The 19,302-nt window shown below is 40.2% G+C and overlaps 1 protein-coding gene across 1 annotated transcript in view; it reads right to left on the bottom strand.

The window, feature by feature from the left end:
- The window catches only part of THADA (THADA armadillo repeat containing), a 190,949-nt gene that overhangs the window by 38,418 nt on the left and 133,229 nt on the right, over positions 1-19,302 (bottom strand). Inside the window, exon 30 of the mRNA XM_054397089.1 lies at positions 14,220-14,305. Coding sequence (XP_054253064.1) covers positions 14,220-14,305 — 86 coding nt within the window. The remainder of the gene's footprint in view (positions 1-14,219; positions 14,306-19,302) is intronic.

Raw genomic sequence — 19,302 nt, 5'->3', positions numbered from 1 at the left:
CAGACTGGCATTACTTACTGGCATTATATCATAAACTAGCATTAATGCCTGTCACACAACAAGTATCCAGCTGCCAGAACTCCCTAATTTCTGAACTGTCTGGCTGCCTTGGAGAGGGATTAGGCCTTCATTTAAGTTACTATACTGACTCCACAGACACCAGTTTAACAACAGCAATAATCCTAGTCAGTTGAAAGGAAAAGGTTAAAGTTCAAGTACGTCGGTTTGAGAAGAGAAACAGCTTCAGTTTTAGAGTCCTGAACCCTCCCAGCTCCCTGCATGCTTCCCTCCTCTGCTGCATTCCAGCAGTACATGAGTCCACGAGCTCAGCTGTTCAAACTAAGTATGCCTTTCTAAGTACATTGCAAGTGAAGTGCTTTTATTTCCTATCACTGTTGCTTTACAATGAGGTACAGCTACTATTATGTGCAAGCAGTAACATGAAAACCAACAGGATGGAAGGGTCAAAGCTCTAGGGCCAGGCAAGAAAGAGCAGTATTAGGTGGACAAGAAAGAGACAAACATTAAGAGAAAAGGGGGAGGGTGTCTTTCATTTTGGTGTCAACACTGCCAACTTTGCTACAGCTTGCATTCTAACATCAGAGAGAATAGTGACTCTTATGTTGATTCCAGAAGCTGGTCATGAACCAAGTTTCTAATCCAATTCAGTGAACCTTCATTTCAATTTTGCAAGGCCAGCATAACTTCACTGTGTCTTCATCTTTGAAGGGTGAAAATTATTTTCATATAAAAACAAGGCAGAGGTATTCACTCCTAGAACCACTCATTTGCAGAGACTGTGATACAAGAGTCTTCTGCCACAGATCCGTTTTCTGTATATATTGGATAACTCTGTTTTGGAAGCCTTCTGGATGACTTCTGTTTTTCTCATGTAATTGTGTAAGACTGGACATCATGACTCATCTATTTTACAGAAAGTCTCTTTAAAAAGAGATGTCTCAACAGCAAGGCTGTCAGCAAAATAAGCCTGTCTACATATTTGCCTAGCCTCAGCACACCATAAAAAAACTCCTTCTTCATTTGCCTTGTGCTCCACATGCTCTCTTTTTTCCCACACAAATATGTAGAGAAGAAAAGAAAGCCCCTGAATTATTACAATGCAGTGGAAATATTTCTCCTTTCAACTTCATCACTGAGAAATCTTTCCCGGCTTTCATGTACATGTTTTGTCTTCTTAACTTTAAGTAAACTCTTTTCTTTGGCTTACATTAAAATACCCAACTAAACAAAAAAACCACACTGGTTCCTAAAGTAAATGTCTGTGTCTATTATTAAGATACAGTAAAGACATACTTTTATTTACAAACAAAAATCACTGTACAGTTTGAACAACCAGCTGCTGGGAGAAGGAAGAACAATTTTTGCTTGACTAAACAAGGATCCTTGCAAACATCAATCAGGTCCAGGATGCTGACAGATACAAAATAGCCCCCCAGAATTAAGTGACTTTTTTTTTTTTTCTCAAGGATTGCTTCACTTGTGGGACAGGAAGGGACACATCATACACAACAGCTTGGTTCTCCTGAGCACGGTGCATGAATATCCCATAGTCTTCCTCAATCCCTTTATGTCCATTACATCAAGATATACATACAACCTCTATGTCACATCATCTACGTTTTAGGCTCATTTTCTTTTAATCCTATTTGTAATCTAATTATGTTTACAGTAAGTTATATGAAGTTAAATGGTATTTCACCATCTGAAAATAAAGAGGAAAGAGAGAGGAGCAGAATGGAATTAGAAGACTTGATAAATCCCTAGCTATAAGCCCTCATCAAAGTTTAGCCATCTCAAAAACCTTTCTTCTGTAGGCTTTCTTCTGTTCTTTCCCGCAGTGGCAGACTGGCAGTATCCTATAGTCCATTCCCAGAGTAAGTAACTACAAACAGGAAGGAGAGAAAAACTTCTATGCTCAGGGATTAACAATCTCTCAGCTGACAGACAGCTCAGATGATCTTTCATTTCAGAGACTCTGCAGTATGTTCAAAAATGACAGAAGTTAAAATCATCTGAATTCCTCTCATACATTAAAACCTAAACTTGTTTCATTACCTTGCCAGATGATGGACAGGACTGATTACATATTTCTATTGGGTTTGGGAAATTTTATAGTGGATGTCTAGACTAGTGCCAATTGGACAACTTTCTGCATCATCAAGAATAAGTGTATGTGGCTTTTATTTCTGTATCTGTGATTATGATACATCTAAGTATTTGCACACTTCTAGATAAATACTGAGATCAAATTCTGTATGCAGCCCTTCAAGCATTCATGCTCTCTTCCATCTTCCTACTTGAAGCTCCAGAAAAGAAAAAAAAAAACTTTTTGAAAGAGGGGATAAATTATTACCAACTTCCTTACTGACACTGCAAAGTCAGACAAAACATTACAAGAGCAGCAATGAAATGCTGCTGTATCTGCAGCACAATGTTATGGGAAGCGAGACCAAGCATCAAAAATCACAGTATTTATTATTATTCACCTAGACTTGCAAGAAGCTACAATTATTTATGGAGTAAGGTTAAAATCCCTTGCACAAGCTACCATCTATCCAAGGGTATCTGAAGAGATCACAAAAATAGAGAAAAGGATGAAAGGTTGTCCTGGTTTAGAGCCGGACAGATCCTCTATTGCCCCAAGAGGGACAAAAGAATGACACTCACACAAATGGATTGGATAGTGATGGAAAGTTTAAATGGAAAAGCAATTGGTGTTTACAGAAAACTACAAAGCGTAGTGGCAAAGATATGCCAAAGCATATGAAGTCCCTTACACCACACCCAAAGGCCCTCCAACACTTCTCTTCTCCCCACCTGAGGGTATACCCAAAACCCGAAGGGCTCTTTCTTCCCCCCCACACTGCTAGGCTAGTCTCAGGCTGGCCAGGTCTTAGACTGCCCCCCGTTCTCTTCCTGGCATTAGGCCTGGGCAGGCTTAAAAGAACTGAAATACTCCCCCACCATTACCCGATAGGGACAATCTCCCACGGGAGCAGACAGGGAAGAAAGAGGAAGAGAATGACTTTGCAGATGGATTTATAGGGTGCAGGATTTATGGGTAGAAATATGCTGTTTCCTGTGTCTGCCTTACTAGGCTGGACACTTGTGACACCTCAGGTGTAACTTCTGTGGCAGTAACAGGAGGTACCCAGCCTAAACTGCCACAAAGGTAATCAGTGCCAAGAAGATATTTTCCCAGACAAATATTAAGGAAAAGTAATTTCTTCTACATCTTCACTTTTTATTAAAAATGGGCAAAGCAAAGTCAGTTGTAAATGGAAAAAAACAAACAAACAAACCCAAACAAAAACAAAACAACAAAGAGAATGGAAAAGCATAACTAAGATAGCAGTTGTTGATGATCAGGAAAAGGGGACATTTTAAACGGGATGTTTTCTTTTAAAGACAACATCTTTGACATAAGAAACTAAGCATCAGTACTTACAATACAACTAAAAACTATAAACACAAGTGATTAACAGAATACACAGTAATATATTGCTAAAGACAGAAGCATCCCACTGAATTTTGTATAGTATAATGGAAAGTTTTCAAAAGAAATCAAAGGAGAAAAGAAAAACTAATTCGATCTGGACGCAGAGACTGCTGTTTCTCTTACATCTTCTTTCTGGCACAACACTGAATTTTCCACTTCTTTTGAATTCACAGAAAACCATAAAATCCCATGAAGACAGTGCAAGTCAGCCAGTGGTACATACTAGAATCTGAAGAGAACCTCAACCAAGGATTTGTAAGTACGAGCAGTCTCTGTCTTCACGGGGGAGCAGAATTTTAACTGCTAACATCAACAAACACTATCAACTTCACTTTCCCCTAGTGTCACTTCTTTAATCTAACATCTTTCCATACTCCCTGTTTGACACAGCCATTCAGCAACCTGTTTCATAACCCTCCTCCTTTCACTGTGTCTCCATGATCTTTCTGAAAACACTTTTACTTTCCTCCTCCCACATCTGGGCCATGAGTTCTGCCTCCAACATTTCCTTAACAGCCTGCTGGTGGTGGACACTTCCACTTGCTTTTTCACAACATTTATTCCTTTCAGCCTCAGTCCATTTGTTTCGTCTTTCAGTCTTGCACTCACTTTTATTCCTCTTTGGGTCTACTTAACACAGTACATCCCTCATTTGATCTGCCTCTGGCATTTTACTGTCTGTGCAACTCTCAGTCACTCCTTGTCTCCTGGACCTCCATCAATCCCATTCTCAACCACTTCATTCTCCTCCTGCCTGCAATGCATTAGAATATTAGTTTCCAAATTTTGACTTAATTTAATGTCAGTAGGCAGAGGCCATTTAGACAATTCTGTAAACACATTTTAATTTTTTACATTCCTTGAGTCAAAATAACAACATTGACCAAGTGCCACAGCCCATACACTGTCACACAAAGTTTATATAATTTCTGACATCACAAACAAGAATTGCTTTCAATTTGTTCATGGAATTTAAGTTTAAGCTAATTAGATCAAATAGACAAAACATGCATTAACAAGCAGCCAGCATTTCTGTTCAAGTTACTGTTCAGTCACAGTTTTCAGGGATCTAAGTAAAGAAAGCTAAAGTATGGCTAAAACAGTCAACCCAGTTATCCCTGTCCAATTCCTACCATTTACATGTTATCAGTATTTAAGCTCACCTACAGAAAAAAGCATTTGTGTCACCACTTATCTTGTTTTCAAAATAAAAAACAAAATGAAACAAACTACATAAAAAAGCAGGCACAGCTTTCAGATGCTATTTAGAAGTCTTACAAGCCATAACATTCAGACAAAACATTTGAGAAGTTCCTACTTAAAAAACAATTTGTGCTTTCATTGCAAAGCATCTAGAAGTTGGATAATGCATACTCTTTCTACCAACACATTTTCTAACTTCTAATTGAAAAGGACAAAAATAACTAAGGTATTTTTGAACAGTCAGTATTTGGTCATATATTTGAGAGCATAAAAAAGGACAAAACCAGCAGACAGTTGTACATAACTGTTCATGTTTCTAATCTCATACACACATGTGCAATACACAGTATTTTTTGCAATTGCTTCTGTCGTTCATGAACAGGATTTAAGAATCTTAACTACATCTACAAAACTTTTAGCTGTTTGGGAGACAGTAAGAAAATGGAAGTTGTTTTTGCAAAACTCAAGGAGGGAATATGTTAGGAAGAGCAGACTGGTGGCTGGTCTACTTTGATATCAAAACAAGCTCTTTATGAACAGGATTAATTATGTAAAGACTGAGCAACTGTTCCCATTGACAACAACAGTGGAGTATGGTTCATCTCAAGAACTTTTATAAATTCTTCCACCTCAAATGCAGATAGGAAAAATTAATGGTTAGACTTCAAGTGGCATCTTCTCCTAAATCACAGATTCATCCTATTTAACATCCTGCCAAATTCCCATCAAACTTCAATTTTGAACACACTATACTTGATGGACAGACCAAACCAGTCAGAAGGATGACATCATATACATAGGACAAAAGAACAACTCAGAACAATTATCTTTAGGAAATTTTTCTTTCATCTTTTCCTTGACTTCTGTTCTATGTCAATGGGCTTTGTGGACTCAACACAACACTTAATTGACAAGTGTAATTTTTTTGGAACACAGCCCTCGGTAAAATACACTTCTACTAGGCAAGCATATTTTAGCAAGTTGCATCCATTTTCCCCTTCATGAATTGACAAAATACAATCAGAAGACTGTCCTGAGACTGGAGCGAGAAAGAAAACAAAGTGACAACTCTGTCTTGTGCCATTCTCCATCCCTTACAGAGATAGAGTATCCCATATCTGAACTTTCACTGCAATACATTGCTCTGGCTCCTGCATTACCAGCACCACAGGACAACAGTAATACCCTCATCTTACTGTTTAGCCTCAGACACCAATTCCAGGAGAGGATCTGAAAGCAGGAATATTTATGATAGGTCCTGTCAGTAGTCCACATGTTCAGCAAAGGAATTTTATCCAACAGAGGCTATTTGTAGTTTGGTATTCTGTCTCTTGCAAAGCCCATTTTTGAGTGCAGAGAAAAGTGCCTCAAACCCACACATTAATCTATAGGACTGCAGCTTGATAGACCTTTCCTTCTAACTCCTGTAGATCAAGACTTATGAATTTGCAAATAATTATAAACATAGCTAAGGGTGGCCACATTCTAACCTGGACTCAGTGGCATTTTTCCTCTTCAAAGATCCGTGACAAGTGTTACTTGCTTCCTCCAGTAATGATGGAAAAGTGTGGAGTCTGGGAACTTCCCCCTATTCCTACACTACCCACTTTGGTGCTGGTTTACTTCCAGAGGAATAACTTAACTGCTCTCTATTAGAGTAAAATACCATAAAATCTTCTGGAAGGGGACTGGATTATTCTACCCATTGGACTCAGGACAAGGCCCTGGACATAGAATGGTTTCAGTTGAAAGTGACCTTAAAGATCATCTAGTTCCAAACCCACCCTGTCATGGGCATGGACACCTTCCACTGGACCAGATTGCTTAAAGCCCCTTCCAGCCTGGCCTTGAACACGTCCTAGAAGGGGCTTCCACAACTTGCCTGGACAACATGTTTCAGTGTCTCACCACTCTTACTGTTAAGATTTTCTTCCTAATATCTAGTCTAAATCTACCTTATTCCAGCTTAAAGCCATTGCCTCTTGTCCAATCATTACAATTATATCTGTAATTACAAGTCCACAAAAACAGTTACTGCAGAGATAATATATCAGAGGTCTGCAAGAACTAATTCACTAGATATTGTCAATAATTAGTAATATTCACCATAGACATTAGCTCATTAAATAATCCTAGATCTGGTAAGAACTTTTGACTGCTCTCAATAAAGGCAATATTATTGTTATTTATATATCCTAAGGGTTGTTTTTTTTTTTAAAAGGCTTACTTCATTTTTTTTCTGAGTTCCAACTGCAACTGATAACTGAAAAAAAATGTTCTAAATTTACATAGTTTTGGCATTATGTATTGTCTCTGCACATCAGAAGATCCTAAGACACATCAGGAGCTGGTAAAAATTATCTAGGTTTTGCCTGTTAAGGGAAAAAAACTCTTTTCCCAGTGACATGAATCAGGAAACACCTCCATATAAACCATCAAATCAGAATAACTATGGGGGGTTTGTTTTGTTTTAAGATAAATAATCATGATTTGGCCAGCAATAAATTTTTAGCTGGACTAGATGCTTTTAGTATTCATCACTCCCTGACTTCCCTATCTGGCATTTTAAATTGTTTTGAATTTGTGAAGTAAATTCCCTAAGGGCTGTCCTGCACTTTAAGAGACAGATTTTATTAATTGAAGACAACAAATCACTTACAGAAAATAATTGTAATGTAGGAAAGGCCTAGGCAGGGTTGTACTCTGAAAATCTCTTTGTAATTGGAGCCCCTTTAGACAGGCATAATCAATTAGAAGTGGTCTGATTTTAACCAGTTGCAGGCTCATTACATTGCATTTCCCATTTCTGTTGATGAAAATCAGCTTCAGCCTGTGGCCTGGAACTCATATGCAGCACACAGCACTTCCTGGGGCCTCTTAGATAAACACATCAAGAAGCAGTTTTATTTGGATTTGTCCTTTACCCTTTATTCATCGAAACAACTTTACAAATCAAGATTTAAAGAGAAAAACTGCCTCATAACCAGATTCATATATAATAAGCAAGATATTTATTCTCAGAAAATTATAACATTTCAGTTAATTATTATTCCTTGCAGAACATTTAAAAATGAATGTTTTGAGTTTTGCTTTTAACTGCTAAGTTTAGTCTTTCTCTCACAGTGTCACAGGACACTCAGTTTCATATTACTTCTGCCTGTAATATATGAAATTGTCCCTATTGTATCTTCAAAATTTCAAAACCATATTCCTGGTCTGAGTTTCTACTCTCTAGATATTGCCTGCAATGTATAATTTTAAACCCTATATAGGAATGAAACTTTTAGGCAAGATGATACTAATGAACTATCCCTGAGCAGTGAGAGTCTGCAAAATGAATAACTTTCCTTCTGCAGAAATTGTACCTTATAGCACACAGGATTGGAAAAGTTCACATGAGCTTTGAAAAATAAATGAATCCACTAGTTAGTAATCCTGCAACAGCATGGTGCAGTCCCCCAGGCTCAGAGGGATATTCAGAAGTCTGGGGCATTAGGGAATAAAAAAAAAAAAAAAAAAAAAAAGAGTAGTTTCCTGGTGTGGAGAGGTTAATAAAAGCCTTTGCAAATGTGCAGCAATCATTTAAAAACCAAAACAGACAAAAAAAAACCCAAACACCAAAAACCCGGAAGATAACTGAAAAAGGAAAGGGACTGATAAAGCAGATGTAATGCTAACTAAATTAGTAACTGTGGAGTCCTCACCTAGAATATTGGCTGTTCCTTCATAAAAGAAAATACAAAAACATTGTTGAAGGGTGAGTGATGAGAATAATTAGAAACAGAGAAATAAAAACTTCATATGAAGAGAACACAGAAAGACAGGGATGATTCACAGGATCACAGGATGTTAGGGGTTGGAAGGGACCTCCGAAGATCATCAAGTCCAACCCCCCTGCCAGAGCAGGACCATAGAATCCAGCACAGGTCACATAGGAACACATCCACATGGGTCTTGAAAGTCTCCAGAGGAGACTCTACAACCTCCCTGTACAGCCTGTTCCAGTGCTATGTGACCCTCACAGTGAAGAAGTTGCCCCTCACGGTGAGGTGGAACCTCCGGTGTGGTAGTTTATATCCATTGCCTCTTGTCCTATCACAGGGTGCCTGTCCCCTCCCTCCTGACACCCTGTCCTCAGATATTTACAAACATTTATCAAATCCTCCCTGAGTCTTCTCTTCATCAGACTAAACAGACCCATGTCTCTCAGCCTCTCCTCAGCCTGCTCCAGTCCCTTAATCATCCTGGTAGCCCTCCATCGGATTTCTCCAGCAGATCCCTGTCCCTCTTGAACTGGGGAGCTTAAAATTGGACACAATATTCCAGGTGAGGTCTCACCAGGGCAAGGTGGAGGGGGAGGAGAACCTCCCTCGATCTGCTGGACACACTCTTTTTAATGCACCCCAGGATACCATTGGCCTTCTTGGCCACAAGGGCACATTGCTGTCCCATGGATAACTTGTTATCCACCACAACTCCCAGGTCCTTCTCCACAGAGTTGCCTCTAGGAGATTGCCTCCTAACCTGTACTGGTGCAGTTCATTATTCCTTCCCAGATGCAGGAGTCCGCACTTATCCTTGTTGAACCTCATTAGGTTCCTCTCTGCCCAGCTCTCCAGTCTGTCCAGGTCTCACTGAACAGCCACACAGCCTTCAGACATATCAGCCAAGCCTCCCAGTTTGGTATCATCAGCAAACTTCCTGAGCAGACACTCTGTCCCTCATCAATGTCATTGATGAGTATGTTGAACAGGACTGGACTCAGCACTGATCCCTGGGGGACTCCGCTAGTCACAGCTCTCCAGCTGGGCTTGGCACCACTGACCACCACTTTTTGGACTCTATTTTGTAACCAGTTCCTAATCTATTTCACTGCCTGTTCTTCTATCCCACACTTCCTGATCTTACTCACAAGGATGTTATGGGAGACAGTGTAAAAGCCTTACTAAGGTCAAGGTAGACTACATCCACCCATTCAGTTATAATATCATATAAGGCTATCAGATTAGTCAAGCATGATTTCCCCTTGGTAAATCCATGCTGACTGCTCCTGATCATCACCTTCTCTTCCATGTGCCTAGAGATGAACTCCAGAATGAGCTGCTCCATCATTTTCCCAGGGATGGAGGTGAGGCTGACTGGTCTATAGTTTCCTTGAACCTCTTTCTTCCCTTTTTGAAGACTGGAGTGACACTGGCCTTCCTCCAGGCCTCAGGCACCTCTACTGTATGCCACAATTTTGCAAAAATGATGGTGTGGTAGAGTAACAACATCAGCCGGTTCTCTCAACACTCTTGGGTGCATCTCATCCAGCCCCATGGACTTGTGAATATTCAGTTTGTGTAACTGATCCCTAATCCAGACTTCATTGACTAGTGGAAAGTCCTCCCTCCTCCAGTCTTCTTCATCCAGGGACTGGTCTTCATAGTGGGGTTCAGTCTTAGGAGGAAAGACTGAAGCACAGAAGGCATTCAGCAACTCTGCCTCTCTGCATCCTCAGTTCTCAGGGCTGCCTCCTCGTTTAGCAGGGGGCCCATACTTTCCCTATTCTTCCTTTTCCTACTTTTTAAAGAAGTTTTTCTTGTTCTCTTTTACTTCCTTTGCCAGTTTTAGTCCTAAGAGGGTTTTGGCCTTTCTTGTTGCTTTCCTACATGCCTGGGCAACCTACTCTATAGGTCTCTCAAGTGACAGGTCCCTTCTTCCATGAACTGTAAGTATCTTTCTTCCATAAGATTTTCTTCAGAAGCTCCTTGCTCATTCATGGAGGCCTCCTGGCATGTCTACCCAATTTTTTACTGTTGTGGTCGAGGGGAGCCTTATTTATTAATTACCCTCACAACAATAATTATTAAATGATAACAGGTTTTAATAGTAACCCTTTATTCATATGAAATATGCCAAACTTGTAAAAAGATCGTTGTACGGTCGGAAGATATATTTACAAAGGGAATTATGCATTCTCAGGGCAAATACAAACTATTCTATGCAAATTAGGAGGCAACAACTTGGAAAAAGAAGGTCCCTGAGAGCAGGTAGCGCTCAGTTACAGTGGGGAGGAGGCTCGATAAGAACTGTTAAACGCAAAGGGCAGTGAATTAGTCACTCACAGCTGATTTCACCCATATAAGGGATACTGCTGCTGCTGCATTAGCTTTGGGGTGCTCTTGTAAGGCACAGCACGGCAGATTGCCGGCAGGAAAGGTTTACCGCATGGTCCCAGGCTGGTCTGGCTTCAGCGGACAGCGGGCAGTTAACGATGCTCTTGGCGACAGGCTTGCGTGGTTCCTGGGTAAACTGAGGCACGGCACGATTCTGGTGGCAAGGGGAAGCAGGCTCGGCGACTCTGGCTTTCTAGGCTTGTGACTTCTCCAGCTTGCACGTGTATGACTTGTGGCTTTATCCCAGGCTCTGGGACCAGACACTCAAGACAGGGCAGGGCAGGGCAACTTGAGACGGCAAGGCTACCAAGCAAGGCTTCAGCAAGCTTGAGCAAGGCAAGGGTGACTGCCTAGTCACTTGTATATATACAAAGTGCCAAAGGACAATTGGTCCAATGGGGCACTGAAGCTAACATGTAGCTACCCAATAGAAAAGTGTTCTGCCAGGCTATGACCATAAAAGGCAGAAGCAAGGACCTTGTGTCTGGGGGAGCAGTGGTCAGCCTACATGCTCTTACTCCAGATAAACATCTTGTTTACCAGACAGGCAGGGATCCTGTCCCCTTTGTTCCTTTTCCCGTGTTGCCCTGTTTTATTACAGGAAGGAGAGGAGAGAAAGGACCTGTCTAGACATCTTAAGGCCTGTCTGGATTTGTACCGGGCCATGTCATGGCCCTACCATCACATTTACTCAAGGGAACACACCTATCTTGGGCTTGGAAGAAGTGGCATTTAAAAACTGGCCAACTTTCTCGGGCTCCTTTACCCTCCACAGTCTTAGCCCATGGGATCCCTACAAGTATATGTCTGAAGAGTACAAAGTTAGCCCTGCAGAAGTCCAGGGTTGTAATCCTACTTACTGCCCTGCTTCTACCTTGTATAATACTAAACTCCACCATGTCATGATCACTGTCACCAAGGCTATTTCCGACCTTAATGTCCCCAACCAGTCCTTCTTTATTAGTTAATACAATGCCCAGCAGTGTGCCTCTCCTTGTTGGCTCCTCCGCTACCTACATCAAGAAGTTATCATTGATACACTGCAAGAGCCTTTGGACTGAATATGCCTATCTGTGTGGGTTTTCCAGCAAATATCAGGGTGATTGAAGTCATCCATGAGTATCAAGGAGAGTGTTCTAGAGGCTATGTCCAGCTGACTGTAAAAGGCCTCATCAGCATCTTCTGGTTGATTTGGTGGTCTATAGTAGACACCCATCACAGCTTCACCTACCTTTCCACATCACTTAATTCTTACCCACAAGCTTTCCACCTATTCTGCCTCCCCCTGTGGGTGGAACTCGACACATTCCAGTTGCTCTCACATGTAGAGAGCAACACCACCACCTCACCTTCTTGGTCTGTCTTTCCTGAACAGTACATAGACATCTACGACAACACTCCAGTGGTGGGAGCTGTCCCACCATGTTTCAGTGATTCCAGTTATATCATAGTCATGCCACCTACCATAGATCTCCAACTCCTCCTGCTTATTCCTCATGCTCCATGCATTGGTATATAAGCATTTCAGAGAGGGAGTTCATTCATTAGTTTTCGCTCCTGCTATCCGATCACTCCTGGCCACCTCCATGGCCAACAACCTACCAGTGAGCCCTGCATGTGCTGGTGTTTCCCTGTTGGCTCTTGCATTTTCCCCAACACATGGCTTATTATCCCCTAGCTCCCCTGAAGTAGCAGTGGAGCTGGCACACCACCTCTCAAGCATCCCAGGCTTGTTTCCAGTGACCCTGGTTTTTCCCCTTCCCCCCTTCAAATCTAGTTTAAAGCTTCATACTACAAAGTATATAAACAGACACTACAAAGCATATAAACAGACACAGAGGATCATAGTTAAAAGAAGTGTAATAATTAAGGATCTATCTCTAAAAAAGGAGTCTTCAAATTAAAATAAGGGTGGGAAGCCCAACTACGGTTGAAGGGGGCTTTGAAAGCTGTTTTTTATTTTGTAGATGTGATACACAGCTACAATTTTAAGTATATTGCAAAGGATAATCACTAGGGCCAATGGCATATCAGGATTTAAGAAAGTTTATTTTATACAAAATAACAAAAATAAGTAAATATCTATTGTAACGTAAGAATTATTGATGCCAAATATAGTTTACTTAAAACAAACATTAAAGAGCAGGGAAAAAACGTATCCCTAGAGAAATGCTTTATTTAAACTGTTGTAATATGGGTAGTGCATTATTCCCTATAAAGCATGCACCCCTTTCGAGTCACAAACATTGGAATCCATGAGAGAGGAACGACTTCAGAGAACATGAGAGATCAGACCCATCTCCTACAGTCCGCAATAAAGCTATCTTCTTCTGCTATGGTAGAATTCACCTGTCACATATTTTCTGTATGCCTATGCTTCTGTTGTAAGGGCTAGATCCAGCATTTCAGACATGTTTATTAATTCATTTTTCTGACAACTATCACTATTTGAACTGTGTAGTCACAAGAAATCACACAAATAGCAATTATAGAATTAAAATGTAACAAATGTAGCAAAAAAGGGAAGAGCATTGGTTTAAAAATTAAAAACAGCCCAAACAAGACTATCTGAAATAAAGATCTATTCTTTAATTGCCTTCCTGAGCTGACAAGATAATTTATTACTCACTTGTTCATAAGAAATGAACAAAATAGGCCCACAAGGAAGTTAGTTACAGCTGACTGAAGGTTGCCTCTGCACAGTCACAGTTGAAAGGGTACCCCTTCCTTCCATATCTTTGTTTTCCTTATGGTTTACAAAGCATTACAAAGCAACATTCTGCACCACTAACCACCCATAGTTCTGACTAGTCTTTCAAGAGCTTGACAGTGATAAAAAATCAATATAAGGAAAAGAAATATAAAGAATCTCTCAGAATTTCTTATACAACTTCTAAAGAGAAGAAAATGCTATTTCTCTGAAACACTTTCAGGTGTCTCCTGAGGGAACCTCTCTGTAGCTTTCAAGAAAAGTTAAAATAGCAATATTCTGGGGTTTGAATTTTGTTTCTATTTATAACTTTGGCTGCAAAAACCAATTTGGAACACTAGAAGGGTAAGTTTTTGTTGTTACACAATTCTATGATTAGGAATACCACAAGATTATAGCTTCAAGCTTTGACATGGAGCTGTATCTCATTCTTCTCATAAACAATCCCCAGGAACAGTTCTACAGAAGGCAGAAAAAAGGAATTTTTATAAAGAGCAGCTAAAGGACTCCAGCATTCAGCAGATGCCATGACTACAAGTAACATATGATTGTTTCTCTGGATTCAACACAGCTCAGAAATTTCACCACAGATATTCCATCCATTTTATAGAAAGTATAGTTGACGTACCTTGCTTCTGAAACTTCCTGAGGTGAGTACACAGCATCACAAGGACATCAAGATAGGCAGCTCTGGTCACCAAACATGGATTTGGCCTAGAAAAATCATATTACTAAAGATTAAATCATTGTAACACCCATTCTCGGAAACAGCAGTGAAACAAACCAGCTTGGTGTCTATTTTACTTAATGAAGATCAACTACTGATCATCTGATTAGACTATGTATACAGGTTATATAAGCTTCAGTCCCTAGCCCATTCTGAATGACAGTTTCTCTAGCAGGATTGCAACACACTTCCTCCATCCCATTTGCCAAATGGCAGTTTATACATTTCATTATTATTGGCTGACTCAGCTTGCCTTGGTAACTGGTATGTCTTTCCTTGGTTTATCAATAATCTGTGTAACTAACTGCAATAACAAAAATCAGTCTTCACATTGTATTATGCAGTTCAAAGAAGACAACATTCCCCTTGCAAGGTACTTACTACATCTTTTAATGGCCACAGCTCTCTCACTGTTCTGCTGAAGATTACAGAGGCACATATGTTTTAAAAATTAGATTTTTATTTTTCTCTGGACAAGAACATTGGGGATTTTGGGTGTAGAATGCAAATTAGTAATAAGCCATTTTCTGCCCTATATCTTCAAGTTACAAATGATAGCCATTTTCTCTATTTTATTACCAGGTAACATCTTAATTTTTCTTCATTTTATTATCACTGTACACTTCAGGCAGGAAAGCTTTTCTTACAATATAATTTAATATGTGAACAAACCGGAAATCCAGTTCAAAACACAGAACTTGTTCTAATGAGTCCACCAGGAATTGCACAGAAACAAAAACTTTTAGAATCAAGGAGTACAAGCTTAAAGTATGAGTAATTCCATTCAGTATATAATTTTTATTTTATCTGGCACTTTCTTTGTGCACTTATCTTGATGTTTGAAACTCTTTCAAAAAAATTTTAATTAAAAATGTTCCAATGAACATTCTCAACTCTGTAACATCTTTAAAATTCAAGAATAAGTCTTTTTCAAATAAGATATGTGATCACAACATAAAAATGACAAGTCTAAGGCAGCTGCATAGAAATTTGGCAGCTGAATTTGCCTATGATCCTGTTAAAAGAGACAACTTTTACCAGAAACACAGCTCACACCTTCAGTAACAAACTCCATAATAAGCCTAAATTACTTATGTATTATTTTATGGTCTACAATATCAGGCCATAAAACATTGTACTACATGCAACCAAGATCTTGCTTTGTATAAACAGAGGCTTTTCAGACACTTTCTAATGAACTAATCAAGCACCTCCTAAAACTTCTCCATGCTTGCCTCTTACCACATACCTTAAAATACAAGAGCCTGCAGAGAAGGTGCCCGTTAATAAGAATGGATATCATAAGAAGCCAAAACAGTTTTAATACAACCTTTTGAATTTTTGAAGGGCTGTATTAGGAAGACTGAATTTCTATCCGCCTTAAGTGAACTTCTCTTCTGTACCTCAGAAAGCCACTTGTTACCCAAATTGTTCTTCACAAATCCATGTGAAAACACCAAGAAATATTCAAAGCCTCAGGAGTTCAACCCATGAGAGTCATCAGTCAAAGGCTTAGAAGAAAAAGAAACTGAGAGACCTCTCACAAGTATTCATAAAATGGATGAAAGCATCCATGACCAACTTCAGTTAAGAGGCGGAACACAATGAGCCTACTGCACTTCAGCCTAGTTGAAAAATGGAAGACTCACTTATTAGTCAGTCACTTCACCAGAAGGAAAATTTCCAAAGTACAAACTGTGCCTTAAGAAAACATGGCTGATGCAACCTTTACTGAAAAAAGTGACAACCACAATACTGACATGTTTTCTTATTCTGCTCGAGCTTTTAAGTATTTACCACTTGTTTTGCGTATGCACACATGCATGTTTTGATTTTGAAATGAGGCTTTTCTAGCATAAAACATGCCAAATGTTTGTTCTTGGCTGGCTCCATTGTTCTGGTGATGCTAGTGAATTATCAACTGTATGTTGCAAATGGACACAACAGGAAACTCACTTTTCCAAAACCAAGAAATTGCAGTGGTGTTCAGACTCTAGCAGAAAGCTCAGTCTTGAACTTGAATCAAACTGTGATTTGTCTAACAGACCTGGCAGCCAAAAATCACATGCTGAACATTTCAAATGATGCATTGCACAGTGTCTAAGGTGACCTGTTCGTGCACAGCTTCAACAATGAGTGGGAAGAGTACAAGATATTTATTAACATAGACACTCAAATAAAGTGCCGTTCTAATAAACAAGGTTTGAGGAAATCTGTCTCCAAACATTAGTTACAGCAGTAGCAAGGGTGGGAGCTCCAGGCATCTAGAACAGCACTCCTTTTTTTTGTCCAAATCAGAAAATTAGTTCATTTCCCTTCCAACCTGGATATTAACGGAAAAAAATACATCATATGCTCAGTCCAAATGATAAACTGTATGTGACAGGAGAGAGCTAGACATGGTTAGTGCTCTCATATCTGAGAGTTATGTCCACACAGAAATATAAAATGGCTCTCAAAACAGTATTGATACTACTACACATATGAACCAATAGCAGGCTAGTGATGTCATCACTGAGATCCTAAAGTGTTTTCTATATTAGCAGAAGTCAGTTGGTGTATCAACAGCTTATCTCCAAAGTCAAACAACTGGAACCAAAGACCCCATAGCCACCCTACACACTGTGCTCAGATACATTAAAACACAGTTTTCAGAAGTTAACTTGCTTGTTTCACTTTGGATACAGAGTTTATAGTCAGCTCACTCCAGGAACTTCACTGCACTTGGTATCTTATCCCACAGCTTCTAGCACACCTTTGTGGTGCTGTACTTGGACCCTGGCTTTCATGTGGAAATAAAAATCAGCTCACAGGTGATCATTGAGTTAAATTTCACCAACAGCAAATACTGTAGAAAACTTCAACACATCTAACTGAAGGCTATCTGCCCTGAATAACATGTACAGGATAAGCACTATCAGTCTGATAGTAGGCAAACCTGAAAACACAGGTGCTAATTTCCATAGTATTGATTTTGACACAATATAGCCGATTTCTCAATTAGATCCTGAAAAGTCATAGATTGATAGAAGGTTGGAAGGGACATCAAGTATCATCTAGCTCATTTCAGGGTAAGAATATAGTTTAAATAAGATGGCCCAGCACCCTGTCAATCTGGGCCTTGAAACAGTAGAGGAATCCATCACCTCCCTTTTTATTCCAATGTCTAATAATTTGAATGGTGAAAATTTTTTCTGGCATCCAGTTCAATTCTCCCCGGCAGCCAACTTGTGCCCATTATCCATGGTCTTTGTGTTATGGTAGGGCCATGATATGGCCCAGTACAAATCCAGACAGGACTCCTGCCTGTCTGGTAAACAAGATGTTTATCGGGGTGAGAGCGCACAAGCTGACCACTGCTTCCCCAGATACAAGGTCCTTGCTTCTGCCTTTTATGGTCATAACCTGGCAGAACACTTTTCTATTGGGCAGCTACACGTTAGCTTCAGTGCCCCATTGGACCAACTGACCTCTGGCATTTTGTATATATACAAGCGGCTTGGTAGCCTTGCCTTGCCTTGTTCAAGTCTGCTGAAGCCTTGCTGAAGCCTTGCCTTGCTTCAAGCCTGGGATAAAGCCACAAGCCATACACGTGCAAGCTGGAGAAGCCGCGAGCCTAGAAAGCCAGAGTCGCCGAGCCTGGGACCATGCGGTAAACCTTTCCTGCCGGCAATCTGCCGTGCTGTGCCTTACAAGAGCACCCCAAAGCTAATGCAGCAGCAGCAGTATCCCTTATATGGGTGAAATCAGCTGTGAGTGACTAATTCACTGCCCTTTGCGTTTAACAGTTCTTATCGAGCCTCCTCCTCACCATAACTGAGCGCTACCTGCTCTCAGGGACCTTCTTGTTCCAAGTTGTTGCCTCCTAATTTGCATAGAATAGTTTGTATTTGCCCTGAGAATGCATAATTCCCTTTGTAAATATATCTTCCGACCGTACAACGATCCTTTCCACGAGTTTTGGCATATTTCATTAATAAAGGGTTACTATTTTTATTAACAATCATTTGCCATATCATTTGTTAATTATTGTTGGTAGGGTAACTAATAAATATTCCTCCCCTTGACCCCAGCACTTTGCCATGTGACTCTTCATAAAAAGGGAGTCTCTCTCCTCATGATAACTGCCATTTATGTACTTGTACATGGTTACGAAGTCTCTCCTAAGACTTCTCAAGGCTGAACATACCTAGTTCTCTCAGCCTTCCTTCATATGACAGATCTTCTAGTCCTCTGCTCATTCTTGTGGCTGTGGACCCTTTCCTGCCTGTCTGCCAAAACTGTACACAGTACTCCAGGTGCAGCCTGACCAGCACTGAGTGGGAGAATGACATCTTTATCCCTGCTTCTTATACTCTGTCCCAGGTTACACCCATCCTTGATGGGGGCTGAAAAGAACCCAGCCCCCAGGTGGACAAAAGAAACCTGATCCAGGTGGGTGGAAAGAGAGATTTGTTTTTTCCCTTCCCAGGATGAAGGGTCCCCTGGGTCAAAGGTCTATTCCACTCCGCCTTCCTGTCCAGGAAAGCCTATTCAAGGCGACCATTTTTCTTGGATCACCGTCTTTTTCCCCCTGCCTCACCTGCTCGACAAGTCCCTGATGCCCCTGTTTCGTGCAGCTACAATGTGGTGCAGCCTACCGCCATGCTGCATCCAGACCACTTTTAGAAACTAAATCCACTTACATCAAGGGAATCCAATGCCATCTGGGTCTGGTTTTGTATATTTTTCTATTTACTCTTTTCCTTATACCTTTGTAACCCTCCTTAGTACTCAAATGTTATATATATTTTGTTTAAAAATTACCTTTTTACTTCCAAGCTGATTGTAAAGGGATTGGTTAAGTAATTGCTCTTAACTAATAAATGATATGGCAAATGGGTATTAGTAAAAATATTAGTAACCCTTTACTAATATGAAAATTGCCAAAACTCGTTAAATAGGATCATTGTACAGTTAGAATATATATTTACCATGGGAACAC

Source organism: Indicator indicator, chromosome 2 (genome assembly GCF_027791375.1).
Source record: "Indicator indicator isolate 239-I01 chromosome 2, UM_Iind_1.1, whole genome shotgun sequence".
NCBI classification, from domain to species: domain Eukaryota; kingdom Metazoa; phylum Chordata; class Aves; order Piciformes; family Indicatoridae; genus Indicator; species Indicator indicator.
Note: the sequence above shows the minus strand (reverse complement) of the source record. Positions and strands in the feature narration are given on the sequence as shown.